General features: G+C 34.6%; 1 protein-coding gene across 3 annotated transcripts in view; it reads left to right on the top strand.

The window, feature by feature from the left end:
- PHIP (pleckstrin homology domain interacting protein) overlaps positions 1-18321 on the top strand; it is a 125553-nt gene that overhangs the window by 79969 nt on the left and 27263 nt on the right. For all 3 annotated transcript variants that reach the window (XM_060115399.1, XM_060115400.1, XM_060115397.1), the window contains exons 21-29: positions 1880-2020; positions 4702-4778; positions 7402-7633; positions 11909-12028; positions 13709-13816; positions 14391-14515; positions 14646-14728; positions 17679-17790; positions 17974-18035. In XM_060115399.1, coding sequence (XP_059971382.1) covers positions 1880-2020; positions 4702-4778; positions 7402-7633; positions 11909-12028; positions 13709-13816; positions 14391-14515; positions 14646-14728; positions 17679-17790; positions 17974-18035 — 1060 coding nt within the window. The remainder of the gene's footprint in view (positions 1-1879; positions 2021-4701; positions 4779-7401; positions 7634-11908; positions 12029-13708; positions 13817-14390; positions 14516-14645; positions 14729-17678; positions 17791-17973; positions 18036-18321) is intronic.

The following is an 18321-nucleotide window of genomic DNA, read 5'->3' as shown; positions in this document are numbered from 1 at the left end:
GTTCTGGGAAGGGGCTTCTGGAAGATGGCCTCAAATTCTTGAAAGGTGGTGGTGCTGCCTGCCACTGTTGATAGGTTCCTGGCAAGCCCCCTTGTGTGTTGAGAGCTCCTCTGACTGTCGCTTTGCTGTTTGTGACATGAGGTGAGATAACCAGGAGAGAACGTCCTCCTTCCTGGCTGCAGTGATCCTAAGGGTCCTCACTTCCCTCTTGCCAAGAAAACAAAAAGATCTTTGGAGTCATTGAAAAGATTCTCTCCATCAATCATTCTCTGCATTATCCCTGGATACCAAGTTCACATCTCATAGAATATGGGGAAACTTGGGCTCTCCAAGTATTTCACAATAACTCCTCTATCTTTTCTGCCATATAGTTATTGTCCCACATCTTGCTTACTTGAAAAAACCCAGTGCCTTGCCGAGTACTGTGATATGATCCAATTTTATGCATATGATGGGGACAGATGTTTCTCTGATGCAAATGGAAATTCAGAATTAGGTATTCCTTTCCTTAAATTAGAGTTGGGATCTTGACTCGGTGTCACCAGATCAGTGGACAAGAAGGCAGCTGGAGCTGGCAAGGTCACCACACCTGCCCAGAAAGTTCAGAAGGCTAAATGAATAGTATCGCCAGTACTGGGCACCCCAGTCTTAACCAGTGGTGGAAGAACTGTCTCAGGACTGTTTGTCTTGATCAGCCATTTAAGCTTAATAGTAAAAGACTGATAACAATGCATCATAAAACCTTGAAGAAACAGAGTATTTTGTGGACCGTTTGTTTTTCTGTATGTGGCAGTTTTAACTTACTAGTTTTTAAATCAGTACTTTTTAATGGAAACAACTTGACCAGAAATCTGTCACAGAATTTTGAGATCCATTAAAACAAAGTTAATGAGAAGAGAAAAAAAAGAAAGTGAGGATATAACTATAGGTTCAAAGGACTGAGGATATAACTAATAGGTTCACACTTATTTTCTGTCCACACTTTAAAGATAGTGCTCCTTTTTCTTATTGTATGATTTATTGCATGATATGTTGTATGTATAAGTCTGATGTCAGTCTCTTTTTTCAAAGGCAATTTTTAGTATTTTCCTTCTTTTATATTCACAAGTTGGTTTTTTTTTTTTTTTCAGGTGTAAATTCTTTTGTTTGTTGAGTTTTTTCCATCTCTGTAACCATGTTGGACTATCAGTTATTTTGATCAGTCTTAGTTGTTTTCTCATCTGCTGCAGAAGACTTTTTTCTCACATTTGCCTGCAGCAGAAGAGAGAGCTAGTCACCTGGTATCCAAGTCTCATAGTGATTGGTTAGCTTTGTGATCACCATTTTGTTTTCTAGTTTGCCTCTGCCTTATTATATATGCCTCACAGTCTGTGGTCCTCTTTCTTATATCTGTTCTATAGGTTTGGCGTAGGTACAGGAGAGTTCAGTGGTAGGCTTAGTCTGTTATTATGAATCCTCATCAGAAAAAAAAGTTTTTATAACCTATCAGCAAGTGAATTTCAACATATCATAAACCTGTGTTTTAGCTTAATGTTAAGATATTTGAGCTGGTACTATAGTCTACTTATGGGATACCTTAAATATGAATGGGTTTTTTATCATTAAAAAATACAACTTATAGGGCTTTCCTGGTGGCGCAGTGATTGAGAGTCCGCCTGCTGATGCAGGGGACGCGGGTTCGTGCCCCAGTCCGGGAAGATCCCACATGCCACAGAGCGGCTGGGCCCGTGAGCCTGTACGTCCGGAGCCTGTGCTCCGCAACGGGAGAGGCCACAACAGTGAGGCCCGCGTACTGCAAAAAAAAAAAAAAAAAACAACTTTTAAAGTAAAAGGCGTTCTTTAAGCATACTCTAAATAAATTTAATTTACTTTTTTCCAGAATCATACTCATGAACATTTTCTGGATCTTGGAGAATCCAAAAAGCAGCAAGCAAACCAACACAATTATCGTACGAGATCTGCATTGGAAGAGACTCCCAGACCTTCAGAAGAGATAGAAAATGGCACTAGTTCTTCAGATGTGAGAGCTCAGCACATTCACAGATTTCTGTTTCCATTTTTGCTTGTTTTTTTTAATGTAACTTTTATTCTTTGCATTCATTGTTATATTTATAGATGTAGCTCAAACATGGTTTGTCTAGGTCTTAAAATGATAGTGATAGTTGAAGGACCGTAGTGTGTATTCTGGGCATGGAACAGATGTTCATAACCTCAAGTCCACAAAACAAATGCATGTGAATTAATTATTCCCATTTTGAGGGCTCTGAAGTTCAAAGATGTTTAGATTACACATTTACCTAACTATTAAATGGTAGAGCAGGGACTAATCCCACGTTCCTTTCACTCCAAAGCCAAATTTTTGAAATGGTACCATGAAGCTCTAGTCTGTAACTATAACTGATCAATAGACATTTGACAATTTTGGTTAGTTTTTAATCTCTGTACCAATTTATAGCTTTCTCAATGTAAATTTTTAAAATATTCCTTATGTATAATTATTTCCATAAATATCATTGTCCCTACTAAATTATGTATTCTTTCAGCAAAGGGAATCCATTTGCAGTCACAAATCAGTCTTATTTAGCAATTACAATGGTCTTCCTTCCCCTGTCCCACTCTCCCTATTACCCCTTCACTCACAGTTAAGTCAGAGACTCTGTGATCTGAGATGTTGACAGCTACACATTTTTGAAGTCATGTTACGTTTTGCAGTGTTAGACATGTGTGGGGATTCTCCACATATATTCTCTATGGACAGGGCAATATTAGCACAAACCGAGAGTATTCTAACCATAATTTAAAAGTTAGTCTCCAGTGTTTTCAGGTCCTTGTATGGCCAGAACAAAACGATACGTTCAATCTGGCAAAAAAGATAAAATATACTCATTATATAAACTTGACACATTAACAATTTAGATATGCCACAGAATGTAAAATATATGTGTGCTATTTATTTGCATTATAAAATATTTATTTTTGAAAGATTTATAGTATTACTCTTAAATATTAAGTTTCTATAAAATTTAAAAAATATTAATTCAGCTCAAAATGTATTTCCCGGTACGTCTGTTACGTAAGAAAATTCTACCAATTCTTTGATTTGTCTTCAAAACTAATTTGTTTATGCCTTAAATTTGTAGAGGAGAATAATAAGAAAAGAATATCACCTTTGGCACAATATATTAGTTAAAAATGAAAGAATCCGGGCTTCCCTGGTGGCGCAGTGGTTGAGAGTCTGCCTGCCGATACACGGGACACGGGTTCGTGCCCCAGTCTGGGAAGATCCCACATGCCACGGAGCGGCTTGGCCCGTGAGCCATGGCCGCTGAGCCTGTGCATCCGGAGGCTGTGCTCGGCAACAGGAGAGGCCACAACAGTGAGAGGCCCGCGTACCGCAAAAAAAAAAGAAAGAAAGAAAGAAAGAAAGAATCTTGGGTTTTTGGTTCAAATAATTTGTACTTCCATATAGTACCTTTTTACTTTGTATTTAGAATGTAGAATTATGTTTCTGTTCTCCCCCTTTAAAGAAGTAATATACTAAGAGTGGGAATAATCAGATCACTTGTTTACATTTTTTTTTTCAGTTTTATTGAGCAAAGGTTAAATTTGCTAAATAAAATTTACTCTGGATTTTGATCTTTTCATATTTGCCTAGTTTTCAAAGCCCTGTGGAATAGTTATGTAATACATTCTTCATTTTTAAGCCATCAAAACAGGAAAAATTTTCTCCCCGAGATATAACATTTAATTAGGAAAAAAAATACATTTCATTATCCTGTGAAAAATGATCTGGATGTGCCCAGCAGTTAATGACACTGAACCAGTTCTTGTGTAGAGTGGGTCTAAGCTTTGAAGTAAAATGACAGGAGTTCAGAATAGGCTTTGCTGCTTATTAATTGTTCTGCCTTGGGTAAATTTCTTAGCCTGTTTAAGCTTTAGTTTCTTTTATTTAAATGACTGATTCTTATCACCAGCACTGTTTGTCTAGATCAAATGGGATGATATATGCAAAGTGCTTAGAACAGTTTCTGATGTATACTGAAAGCTTAATTAATGTGAGCTGGTATTTTTATTGGAGCAAGATTTTGTGACCAAAAAAAAAAAAACAATTATAAAGAAAATGGCTTCACAGGTAGTATCCTGTGTTAACCAGTGAATATTTACTAAAGAGAAATCAGAGTGTTTGGGTAGTTTTTAATCCTCTCCATTTGTATAAAATAATACCTGAGTTGGGATATCCTCTTTTTATATGATAAAGCTATTTTAATAATAATAATAATAATAATAATAATAAAAACATAAAAGTTCCTAAATTTAAGTTTCTCAATGCATCTATAGAAAAAGAAAGCTTAAAGTTTAAAAAAGTCCCAAGAAGTAAAGTTGTTATCAAATATTAATTTGGTATCACCCAGTCTAGAAGATGTGTTATGAGGCTTTTTTAAAAAATGTTAATCCACCCAAGAGATCGCTCTGAATCCAGTATTAATAAGTATTTTATCTTTGGATACACTAAATATTTGGATCCATTCAATAATTTTTGTATAAAAATATGAGACCTGTGTTTTACAACTAACTTAAATCAGGTTTTAATATACATATCCTAATATGATTCATACTATTAGATATCACTGATATTTTCTGTAATCATAGAATGTTATTCTGTAAAGCTATACAATAAAATATGTATTAACTATCTCTTAGGAAGGTGAAGTTGTTGCTGTCAGTGGTGGAACGTCTGAAGAGGAAGAGAGAGCATGGCATAGTGATGGCAGTTCTAGGTAATTTAATGAATTTTTATTCTTCCAAATGTAATGTAAATTCTTTAGAAAGCTGCCTTGATTCTTAATGTTAAATTCTTTTCTATCAGAAACATATTTCAGAGTCCCTTTGGGTTTAAAATTGATCTTTCTTCAGAGTTTTTTTGTAGTCGTCCAAAATTTAGATTTCCTTTGACATGTTTTCTCTAGTAGAAAAAAATTTTTGGATATTGTAACTGGATCTACAAAACGATGCTTTTAACTTTTTCTTAGTTGATATTTTATCTTCTGAATGCTGTTATATTTGTAATAGTGAACCACAAGCTAGCTTCATCACTGGCTTTGAGAAATATTTATGCATTAAATTATGAAAGTAATGCGATTTTGTAGAAGTAACTGTCTTTTTTAATGGAATTTGTTGAATGCTAATAATATTTTCTTCCAGCAATGAGAATAAACTTTCCCTTTTTCCTGTTGTTCCCACCCCATTTGATCACGTAAGCGAGGATTCCTTCAGCTCCTTCTACTTACTGGTGATTCACATTGTTACAGGGCTTAATGGCCTTGGCTGACCTTGTGAGGTCTCAGTAGCAAGAAGTAGAGCCTTTGGGAATGGTAGTTATGTTTACCCCCTGATACTTATTCCCTGGCAGCACTAGCTCTTAAAATTGCCGAAGAAACCAAGAGGCTGTATTTAAGAATTCTTCACCTCTTTTTGTCATGGACTTTCCTGTTTCCACAGTAGTTGCTCCCAGTCATGATATGCAAGTGTTCATTGTTATGTCTGGTGGTTTTCTGTATTTGGAACAAGACAGTAGAAGAAAAACTCACTTTCTTTTGGCTCAGCAGTGGAAATAGAGTATAGGCATATATTGGTGATATCTCAGGTTTGACTCCAGACCACCACAATGAAGAGAATATTGCAGTAAAGCAAGTCACACGAATTTTTGTTTTCCCAGTGCATATAAAAGTTACGTTTACCCTATACTGTAGTCTGTTAGGTGTGCAGTGGCATTACGTCTAAAAAAAATAATTAAACATTTTAAAACAGCATGAATCTGAAAATAATACTATTGGGAAAGTGGCACCGATAGACTTGTTCAGTGCAGAGTTGCCACAAACCTTCAATTTGTAAAAAAACACAGTGTCTATGAAGCACAGTAAAAACAAGGTATGCCTGTATCTCAAACCATGAAACAACATAGAGGTTCTTGTTTTGAAAAAGCCGTGTTGGCTTCAGCAGTTGGGGAAATTGTTGTAAAGTACATAGACCTCTGGGGTTTGTAGTCCTTGCTGGTGGCAGCAGATTTTCTGTAAGAGCTGAGTGCTCCAGAGAGTAACAACAGTGAGTATTTGGCGAGTGCCATTTACAGTGACCATGGCTGGGGTTAGAGTAAATAAATGCTCCTAAGTTGAGGACAGCCTAGGTGGCTATTTGCCCTGAAGATGTGTTCCCACATATCCAGAGTAGTGTCAGAAAATATTTTTTATTTAAGTTCTTCAAAATCATTTTAAGCTTTAAAATGAAGTCATGAAATCATACTAGAAAACACCTTAATTATTTGATTCTTATCTGTGATGATGATTCTTAGGGAGATAATGGGTAAATTGCCTATAAAGGACACTCGGACCAGAGGGACAAGGTAGTAGAATAAAACTCCAGAAAAATACGCCTTCAGTGTTATCAGCAATGTGCTTAGAGGAGTGAGGATATACATAAATAAATCTAGACAACCTGATTATTGATTTTAACACAGGATAATTTAGATTCCATTAAGGTAATTATATTTATAAAGCTATAAAATCAAGTAATGAAATATTCTCATGTACTAAAATTAAAACAGAAGATAACATAATTGGATTCTTTATTTTGCAGCATCAGTTTAGTAAAACTTAGGTCTGTTGAAGGTAAACTGAAAAGAAAGCTTGAGTTTCCAGTGAGATACAGCCAATGGCAAACACGACTGGTAGTCATACATAAAATATTAGGCCTGTAAAATATCAGGCCTGTATTTTTCTGAACCTTACTTTGCTTTGAAGCATAAGATACACCTAGGGTGTACACTGGAGATGCCGTGCAAAGTTGGCAGGCACAGTCTTCCCACTGGGTAGGAGGACTTCTGGCCCTGCCAATTCAGTATCTAGCTACCATGAAGGCACCAGGGCTCTACCACGGGCGTTCCCGTATCAAGGGGCCCACCTCCCCTCAAAAAGGAATCCCTATGCTTCTTCCTCAGTGGCAGTACCTCCTGTGCTATCTCGGGCTATCTTTCTGTTGTTGCTAGAACTGAGGAAAGTGACGCTGTGCTCCTCATTTTTTTATACTCCACAATATTTTGAACACATGCAGCACTCAGAAATCTGTATGTTTGCTAAAATCATAGAAGGTACTGAAATTCATTGTTTAACTAGCACTACAACCTTATTTATCTTAAAAATTTTTGGAGGTACTTAAGTAAATTAAGCCTACAGACTTTTAAGAAACTATTTAGAAGATGAGTTGAAAATTAGGAAATACTTTTAGTTCATTTAATATGTACTGTTCTGTCATTACTTTTTATGATGATCTTTCTTTACATTTTCATACAACAAAGTCTTAAAGTGTATCTTATCTGTATTTTTTAAATCTCTTCTTTCCTTCTAGTGACTACTCCAGTGATTATTCTGACTGGACAGCAGATGCAGGAATTAATCTGCAGCCACCAAAGAAAATTCCTAAGCATAAAACCAAGAAAGCAGAAAGCAGTTCAGATGAAGAAGAAGAATCTGAAAAACAGAAGCAAAAACAGATTAAAAAGGAAAGAAAGAAAGTAAATGAAGAAAAAGATGGACCAGTATCACCAAAGAAAAAGAAGCCCAAAGAAAGAAAACAAAAGGTTGATTTATATATATATATGTTTTCTATAAAAACAAAGCATGCATTTTAAAAGTGCAGCTGATGAACATAAACATTTTTCAGGTGTACCAGCAAGTAATAGAAAAAACTCAGAAGTACGCAGTAGTAAAATAAAATATATTAAGATCTCTTTAGTTTCCTCAAGTTTTTAAATGTTTAGCATGTGAGAGTATTTACTTGTAGAATTACCATATTGTAAATATTGAGCATTTAATCATATAACATGAGCAGATATTTTTCTTGAGACTCCAGTGGGATTTGTTTATTTATGTAAAAAAAATAATGCTACAAAACACACAGTTTATTAGTCTTTTAATTGCCTTTACTTTTCAACCATCCTTACTGTTACTGCTGAAAATACTGTTGTGGTAACAAGCCTTCATTAATTTACAAAGCATGTGAGCCATCACTAGTCCTTAGGTCGGTAGTACTGGTTTGATTACTCCGTCTTTAGTCTGTGGATACCTTGAGACAGATCAGAGAAAGCAGGAGATGAATGTTATGTGAATAAGATCTGTTAGCTGTTACGGAGTCGGAATTCTTTAAAAACAAGAACTGTTTAAATTTTGCTCTAAAGTAAATGAAATGCAAGGGACACGTTTTGTATTCCCCAGAAGATTATAAGTTCGAGGCACATTTGGTTAAACAAATGGAAGATTTTTTTAAAACCTCTGCCATTTTTGGAATCAAATAGAAGTTGTTATCTGTAGAATTAAATACTAGGGAGATGGTAGTGTCTCTATCTTTAGAGAGCTTTGAAAAATTTTAGGACTACTTCTGTCTTAAGTGTTTATTTTTTCTGCATCCATTGAGCGCTTGTTTGTTTCAGCTTTATAATTATGGATTACTTTAATCTGCATTCCTCAGCCTACTATCCTTTTTGTCACCTCCTTTGCCTTTGTCTAGGGGATATTTACCAAAGAGAATACCACACATTAGCCACAATATTTCTCTTCTTCCTTGTCAGTGATGATAAATGTAGGCTGACCCATTATTTTACATAGTAGACAGATAAAACCGATTTAGCCATGTATCTGGCTAATGAGGTAAACTTTTTTTTCATCTCAAGACAGTTTTGATGAACTTTTGAGGTTTGCTGTGTTACCTCACATAATTCTTTTGTCCCAGGAGTGCAGTTTACTTGACCTGGTCCCCTTTTATTTGATGATTATCCATAAACTAATACCTCAGGCTCTTTCACACATGCTACATTTGGATCCACTGTTACTGTTCGGCATATTTTCATTTCACTGTTTTGCTTAAAGTATTACCCCAGGGTTTGTCTGCCACTAAATTTATATGGGACAGATTTTAAATAGCATAAGGTTAGGATGTTACAGGCTACTCCCTGTAATTTGGTTTTTGTTCACATGGTTTGTTGTTAGCCTATCAGTGAATCTAACAGTAGGTAGAACTGTTCTTATTCCTTAGTCATCTTATCTCAAGTAAACACAATATTTCCCTTCTTATGCATAGAGTTGTAGAGCTGAAAAGTAACTGAGACATCATTAATCAGTTGATATTTATTGCGTCTATGAAAAAAATGAAAATATTTTCCATATGATTGTTTGAATTAAGCAAAAAAAAGAAAAAAAACCCAGTTAGGCAAATACAGAAAATGCTTATTAAAAAATAGAATTCTCGAGAGATACAGTAAAGTTATCTCAGATATTATCTGACATATATCCCTTATTCTGTTAGGAGCTCTGGAAATCAGAGCAATGAATTTTTATCTAGTGCCTGCAGTTTATAAAGCAATACAGTGGATAAAAAGAAGTGTAAGATGTAGTACTTGCTCCAGAAACAATGTGTGACTAACAAGTTGTTTGAATCTCGTCCCCCCCAAAAAAATAGAATAAATATCACATGATAAAATATGTTTGATTAGCAAAGTAATTTTATAGATAATAACTCAGAAACCAAATGGGGCCATTTTATCTTAGAGTTTCACATAAGCTTTCCAGAAGAAATAAGATTTTCGGTGGGCCTAGAAGAATATCCATGGATAAAAAGGAAATAAATCAGTTACCTGTATCTCCAAAATTAAAGAAATCGCAATTCATGAGGCTGGAAATTTAGAGACATGTCAATGCATTTTATCCCCTAAGTGGTTGTAAGTACTAACTGACAGAAATCTACTATAACCAAAACTTCTAGGTTCCCCAAGAATTGTTGAGGAATTGTCATAATGTTTATCATAATGATTCTTGTCTATGCCACAGTCTTACAGTTATAAATATGATTACTTCTATTTAATATCCAACTTACCTGGCTTCAGGTAAGAGTTGTTAGCTATCCTAATCGACATTCTGGGAAGAAATGCTTGCCTTACTGTATTAATAGTTCATATTGAGGCTGGAATAAGTAATTTTTAGACTTTTCCTACCTTTTTTCCTTTTTACTAAGTCAAAGGAAACCTTTTTTCAAACACTTTAACTGAACACCTCATCATATGTAAGACTGATACGATCTGTGGATCTTACTCTGTGATGTGCTCAGTGCATAACAGTAGTGGCTACTCAGTAACTACGTGTAGATAAAATAACTGTTCACATGTCATGTGGCTTAACATCTTAAGTCTAACACAGAGCAAAATTTATTTTCTAAGCTTTCCCCTCTAACGTGCTGCACTTCAGCCTTCCTCATCTCAGCACTGACAACTCCAGTTGTTTACACCAAAACCCTGTAATTCTCCTTTTTCTCTCATTCCACATTCAGTCGATCAGGGAATTATTATCATGGCTCTGTCTTCTAAATACATTCAGCACTTGACTGTTTTCACCACTTTTGCTATCATGCTAGTGTCAGCTACTGTGAACTCTCACTTATATTACTGCAGTACCCTTCCATCTCACTTCCTGCTTCTACCCTCATCCCCCTAGGCTCTGTTTTCTAAAGCAGGGATCAACAAACTTTTTCTGTAGAGGGCCAGCTACTCCACCATTGTAGCCTAAAAGCAGCCCTAGACAATACATAAACGAATGGGTATGGCTTTGTTCCAATAAAATTTGATTTATAAAAGAAGATAGTGGGCTGGACTTGGACCATGAACCATAATTTGCAGATGCCTGCTCTGATGCATCCAGAGTGATCCTTTTAAAATATGTCAGATCCTATCACTCTTCTGCCTAAAATTCTCCAGTGGATCCATCTCACGAATAGTAAATGCCAAAGTCTTTTACTCCTCCCTTACTCTCCAGGGAGAGTTCTCCTGATGTGCTTAACTGAGAAAAACAAAGGTGGTTAATAGGAAGAAGAGTTAATAGGAAAATGAGTATTAAGTAGCAACCATAGCATACCTGCTGCAGATGGTGTTCTCGACACCCATTATGACCTTTTTTCTTTTCATGAACTTTCATTAACTCACAGTGATAACTACCTTATAACCAACTTCTCTTTTTTTTAACAAACGCAAGAGAATAAAATTTAGAAATCTTAGTTTACAAACACTGAACCAAAACATTTTTAATCAGCTGCATGAAGTTTCTGTCTCTACTTACATACGTTAGGTTTCAGCTCTTAGAAAGTCCATTTTTCCAGAGTCTAAGGTAACAATATCCAGACTATGATGGCCACCTGTAGGTGACCAGAAAATTTTAACTTTTTCTCAAAGGCCTATTCACAAAAGTAAGAGACCTGGCTTGACAGCATTCTGTTTGAAAAAAAAAAAAAAAAATCTGAAAAAAAAAATTTTTTTTAGAAGCTTGTGTGTGAAATGGCTACTTTAAAAGGAGTAAAGGAATGTTCTTGGGCTATGTGGAAGTATAATGCCCAGCCCATGGAAGCAGTTAGCCTTCTGTATCTTGGCACTGCTCACCCGATATGAGAGTATCTTACTTAGTTCTTACTAACACGCTTATGACTAGGATTTTTTTAAATAAAATCTCGAATATGCTTCGGTCTGTTACATGGAGTGTTTATGAAACTGATAGAATTTTGAGAGGAGAGAAAGGAGACAGAGCTTATGCTTTGGTGTTTTGGGGAATATCTTGTCACCTCGTTTTGTTTTGAATATTGTCTGTAGAGCTTTGGTTTATCTAGTTCTTTTTTATGGAGTGATTTGGAGAAATCGCCTATGACTGTACTGCTTCTGCTGCCATCTTCCCAGAGTAAGGTTTTTAATGCTTAATATACCTTTTTGTACAAAGATCCCTTCCCCTTTTATTTTTTAAACTACCTTCGTAGTTATTTTAAAGGGCAGATTGATAGATTAATGCTTTCACGATAATATCACTTTACATTGTTGTACACTTAGAGATTGGCTGTGGGAGAACTAACGGAAAACGGTTTGACGTTAGAAGAATGGTTACCTTCAACATGGATTACAGATACTCTCCCCCGAAGATGTCCATTTGTGCCACAAATGGGTGATGAGGTATTTTTTAACTTTGAAAAAATAGCCTTTGTTTCATTCAAGTAACTTTAAATACTTTCTATAGCTCTTGAAACAGAACTCTAGAAAATTGCAGCAGTTTTATAAAGTATCTCATTTTACATATTTGTAGCTGTATATGGAAAAAGGAAAATTAGGAGGAAAGCTTTACTGATAATCTTTTTTGAGGCTACTGTAAAAATGGCAATAGCAAATTAAATATTGTAAGAGAACAGAGGTTTCGTTGACATTTTAAAAACTAATACATATTTTTTAATAAGATGGATTTTATGGCCAGTTTTCTTTTTCCTAAATTAAAATATATTTATATGGTAAAGGAAATACAAAATTCAGCCTTTTATTTTTATTTAATTTTATTTCATATATGTATTTTATTTAAATAACTATAATATTCATAATATGTTTCTTAGATCTTAAAAAAATCTATTATATTCGAAATATCATTTCATTTTTAAGAAAATATGGTTGGCCATCATTTTGGACTATGTTCTTGTGAATTTGAAATGAAAATGTAAGATTAGACCAAACTTTTCCACTCAGAAGTTCATGTCTCCTTGTTTTATGCATAAATGTTAAGAGGCAGGGTTATCTGGTGTTCAGTGGATTCATAGTAATAAGTTAGGAATTCAAATAGAGGCTTCTTTTTTTTTTTTTTTTTTTTGCTGTACGCGGGCCTCTCACTGCTGTGGCCTCTCCCGTTGCGGAGCGCAGGCTCCGGACGCACAGGCTCCGCGGCCATGGCTCGCGGGCCCAGCCGCTCCGCGGCATGTGGGATCTTCCGGGATCGGGGCACGAACCCGTGTCCCCTGCATCGGCAGGCGGACTCTCAACCACTGCGCCACCAGGGAAGCCCAAATAGAGGCTTCTTTAGCAGAGCACTCTAACAGTAGAAAGTGACAGGTGGCAGTTGACAGTTTTAAAAAAAAAAAGGAAAACAAAAACTTTTTAATGCAGGAGTAATAAGTAACTCTAAAGTTCCAGGCAGCTGGAGCAATAATGATATTAATGAATAGAATGAATGTGTGTAAGCTAATGGGTATCCCAAAATATTGCTAAGAACTTAATAGCATTTTTTGAAATTCCAGCAGCATTTTTTAACAAGCTCAACTATTTATCGTGGGAAGAACACTTGGGGTCAGACTGCTGTATTCACATCCCGGTTCTCTAGGGTGGTCGTCAGGAGTCACTTAAATTTGACCACCATAAATGAGGATAAATATATGCCTTGTTCTCCTTATAATGATAAAATATATGTGAAAATATATATGAAAATATATTTTTCATTTTAAAGTTTCCTGCATTTGTACAAACTGCTTGCTATAAAGGTAGGTGAATAATCAACTAAACATGACCCCTAGTTACAACTTACTTTATTATGCAACATAAATTAACTTATTTTGAATCCAAAAATAAAATGGTGAAACCAAAAAGCCAAAAAGTAACTGCTTATCCTAACCTCTTAATGTTATTTAGAACACTATGGTTATGATTAAGTGACAGTAGGACAGCTTGAGGAAAAGAAGGGGGAAAAACCCAAAATATGAGAATTTCTTTTAGTTTAAGGGACATTAAATTCTCTATGCAGTTTCAGCTGATACCGTGTATCTTGCATCAAAGGAAACACATTCAAGTTTTAAATTTGTGACTTTATTTACTTTTTAGGTTTATTATTTCCGACAAGGACATGAAGCATATGTTGAAATGGCCCGGAAAAATAAAATTTATAGTATCAATCCCAAAAAACAGCCATGGCATAAAATGGAACTACGGGTATGGTGTTCATAATTTAATAGTCCGGAAAGATGTGATTATAGAGGAAATTGTATTGAGGGTTACTATTTTCACTATAAGAAACTGTATCATGAAGATACCTTTTCTAATTGAAACAATCTGGGGAGTAGAAGGTGTTTAATTTCTAAAGAAACATAAGATTGAATTTATATATTCCAGTAGTTTATAAGTTGGGAATAAAATGTAATTATGGTGAGAACTGGACAATATTAACATCTAAGGCAAACTTCATCTTTGTAAATTTCGAAGTATTTCTAGGTTTATCAGCAGTAGTTTAAAATTATTTCCATGTCCTTGGAACTGTGTTAGAAAACTCTTATTTCAATAAAGTTTTCCTTTTTCTTTCTTTTTTTTCTTTCTTTTGTTTTCTCTTTTTAAAATTGAGATATAACTTGCATACTATAAAGTACACCGATAAGTACACAGCTCAATGGATTTTTACATATACATACAGAGTAATCACCTAGATCAATATTAAAATGGATAACTTTTTTTATTATGTTTAGCAGTTTATTTTGTGAAGATGGTTTCTTATTTTCTGTATCTTCCTCAGGAACAAGAACTGATGAAAATAGTTGGTATAAAGTATGAAGTGGGATTGCCTACCCTTTGCTGCCTTAAACTTGCTTTCCTGGATCCTGATACTGGTAAACTGACCGGTGGATCATTTACCATGAAGTAAGGACTGTTGAAAGAGGCAATAGTTTCTTAGTATTGTAGATTATTTTTCAAGATCCAGATAAATTTGAACGCCTTTTAGATATTTGTAAGTATATGACCTAATCAGTTTGTTTCTGTTTGTACTTAGGTACCATGATATGCCTGATGTTATAGATTTCCTAGTCTTGAGACAACAATTTGACGATGCAAAATACAGGCGGTGGAATATAGGTGGGTAATTTATTTAGAAGCTGTAATGTTTGCTTTATCTAATAAGTAACTTACTATTTTTCATAATTTAGGTAAAGATAATCAGAAATCTTGCCATTTGTAGGAATGTTAATAAGAAAGTAAGATATTGTGTCAGGAATTTATTTATTTATTTTTAAGAATGAAAATACTTTTAATTTAGGTGATGCTGAAATTCCAGACATTTTCTCTCTTGTATTTCTTAACTATGTATAAAATTATTTATAGCTATTCCTTCTGCTGTTTTATGTGCTGAATTAAATTTTTATCCAAAGTAATTAGTGACAGAATTCAAACTTGAAGCAAAAGCAGTCTTCCAGTTCAAAATGTTTAATAATTTGGACTGGGACTAAAACTGAACTGACATTTTTCTTTTATTGGTTAACTTTGTTAAAATTAAAGCTAATATTGTAATCAAGACTCAAAAAAAACTTCTAAAATCCTTAGAAGTCTCCAGGCATTTAAGGTGCATTAATTTATGTACAGATGGATGTGCTATTTTCTAGAGTATTCCTTTTAAAAATTTCAGACAGAGCCACTCTGTCATCTTGGAGTAGACTCTGGTGCCTATATGGCTTATTTGGTTTGAAAAAGCACATCAGTTGACGTGGCATTTCATCCCTCTACCAGTGCCATTGGAAGGCCTTTGTGTGGTGATTTGTTGTCTCTTGTTTGGTCTTGGTAAACGTAGAAATTTACATGTGTGCTGTAAAAAGAAAAATTATGGAAATGCAAGTCATTAAAATTAGGGACATGCAAGTTACAGAAAAAAATTTACATCCCATGTACCCGTTTCTCTGGAAGCTTTGAAAGATGTGTTCCATCAAATAAGGGAGTAAAGAAAAAGACACGGAATCTCTGCAGGAGACAGGAAATTCAGAACAGGAAAGCACTAAAAGGAATTCCCAAATAACAGTCAACAGAAGTCTCAGGATAGCATCTGTTTAGCAAGTCTGTAAAACGAACAGTCCAGAAAACATTGTCCTCTAAGAGTGAAATCATCAGGGAAAAAAAGTGAAACAGATAAATTGTATAAGATGTTTAACTTTGTGGGAAATTATATATTGAAGAGTGTTTTATAGTTTGAGCTATTAGAGAATGTGGGAAGACATAATCATAAACTCAGAGAAAACCAACCATAAGAAAATGAAGCAATTATACAAAATTATATAGGAAAGGAATTGTGTGCTATTTGGCTCATTAGCAAACAATATTTATACAGTGTAGTCATGACAGGAAAACTGAATATGGATTAAATAAAATGCACATACCCTTTTATATACAGTTATATGGAGAGAGACCAATACTTAATGTCTAAAATTGAAGAGTGAAGAAATAGCTATATACTCATATTTAGAAAACCGTAAGTAAATACAAGAAGAAAGAGTTAAAAGTTCCTGCTTTTAGATGTAAGCCCTTGGTACATATGATTTTTTAAATTATTTACATGTGTTAGTTGATAAGATCAATTTCATCTCTTATTTTTGAGGACACGCATCCGCCAATAAATTGGCGGAACAAATATTAGCAGTCAGAGTCCAGGGGAACATTCTAGAAATGCATTGACAACCTAAGCAAAGAAATACGGCAAGTATTGGACAAATCAGAGAGATATTTCAAATGGATGTACATCAGAATGTTCTCATTTGGATCTTATCATTTTTCTCCCCTAAATTTATAGATTACTGTTTCTTCTAAAGTTAATACTAGTTAGTCTTCTATTTCTGAAGATATTTACATGTATCTACCAACTGCCATTTAAAATTACATCAATAATAATTACTTCAGCTTGTCCTCAGGTATGTTTAAGGCTTTCTCTGTTAGACTGTTCCTTGCTTAACTTTATTGTCATTAGCCTGCAGTATCGCTCATTGTGGTCAGGCACACATTATCCAGTTCCTCCTCTTTAGCATACTGTCATCAGTCTAGGTACAATGGGATTGTAAGAAATAGCTTTGTGAAACTCATTATTATGTTTACTGTAAGGTGTCGGAGGTGTCAATAATGCTGTTTATTAAATTATATATTAGCTTCTCACTAAGGGTAGTGTCACTAATACGCATCTGAGGAGCAATTAGAGACTCTTAGTCTAGTAATAGATCATGTTTCCCTCTTAACATTGGCTGTTAGAATGCTTGAATTTGAATCTAAATTTGATCCCAGTGTGTACCCACTCAGAGTATATATATACACATATATATAACTCAGCAACATGCAATTGTGTTCTGTTAATTTAGCCTGACTCCAGCTTTCTTTTGTGTCATTAAATTTCTTTTCTTTTTTTAAATTCATTTTATGCTATATAGTTGGCCCTCTGGATCCATGGGTTCTGCCTCCACAGATTCAACCAATCTTGGATCAAAACTATTACAAAGATTAGTTGTTTTTGTTTCTTTTTTATTTGTTTCTATAGGAAAGGGAAAGTGAGTATATAGATGAGTGTTAGTAACTTAAGGGTGATTGAGTCAAAGGAAAGAAGGTTGGATTGTTGTTGTTTGGTTTGTTTTTAGGCTGGACTCTTAGTTGTTGGTTAGAGGAACTTCCCTACAGAAAGTAAGAAATTAAAGATAGACTATAAATATTTTTGGGGAAGAAGTTATCTGTGTTTTTATTTGAATGAAAAATTTGTGCGTAGTCCTAATGATGTGCTAGATTGGTAAAAATGTTTAAGATAAGAGTGAATTTCTTTTACCATAATAAAATGTAAAAAATGTTGCTGAAAAGTCAGTCACACTTCAGGTGTGCTTATTAAATAACTTATTCCCTCAGTATTGCTGATTTTATTTATTTACTTATTTATTTTGGAGTGTGTAGGTCATTTTTCATAGGTCTTTTAAAATCATACAGGCAATTTAAGTATCTTAAAGGAAAGAGGAGTAACAACAGCAGTGTTTCATTTCAGAGTAATGAGATGGCTTTTATTCTTGTCCAGGTGACCGTTTCAGATCAGTCATAGATGATGCCTGGTGGTTTGGAACAATTGAAAGCCAGGAACCTCTTCAGCCTGAGTACCCTGATAGTTTGTTTCAGTGTTATAATGTTTGGTAAGGAAGTATTATATTTTTGTTCAGCCTAACTTGTTTTGAATGTTTTCCCCGTCTGTTAATAAAATGATAAAGATACTACTTTTAAACACTGGGTGAAGTAATTATTTTTACAATGTGATTTTATTAAAATTGCAATGCAGTGTTTAGATTTTTTAATATAAAGGTTTTCCTTCCTTTAAGCTGGGACAATGGAGATACAGAAAAGATGAGTCCTTGGGATATGGAGCTTATACCTAACAATGGTAAGTGTATATTAAGCTTTTTGCGTCTGTATTATGGAATTAATTTCTTAACTAAAAATCTGATTTGCTAACTTGCAACTACAAAGAGTTCTTAATGAAGACCAAGTAGAAAATATTCATTCCACAGATATTTATTACACACCAATTATTGACCCTGGAGGTAGGGGAGGCATAACAGTGAAAAAATTAGACATAATCCTTGCCCACTTGGAATTTGTAGTTTAACAGAGAAGGCTGAAATTAATTACAGCAAAATATGATACTAATTTGCTAATTATTATTCACT

The sequence above is a fragment of the Mesoplodon densirostris genome, chromosome 12 (genome assembly GCF_025265405.1).
Source record: "Mesoplodon densirostris isolate mMesDen1 chromosome 12, mMesDen1 primary haplotype, whole genome shotgun sequence".
In the NCBI taxonomy this organism is placed as follows: Eukaryota; Metazoa; Chordata; class Mammalia; order Artiodactyla; family Ziphiidae; genus Mesoplodon; species Mesoplodon densirostris.
The sequence above is the reverse complement of the archived record's forward strand: the minus strand, read 5'-3'. Positions and strand labels throughout refer to the sequence as shown.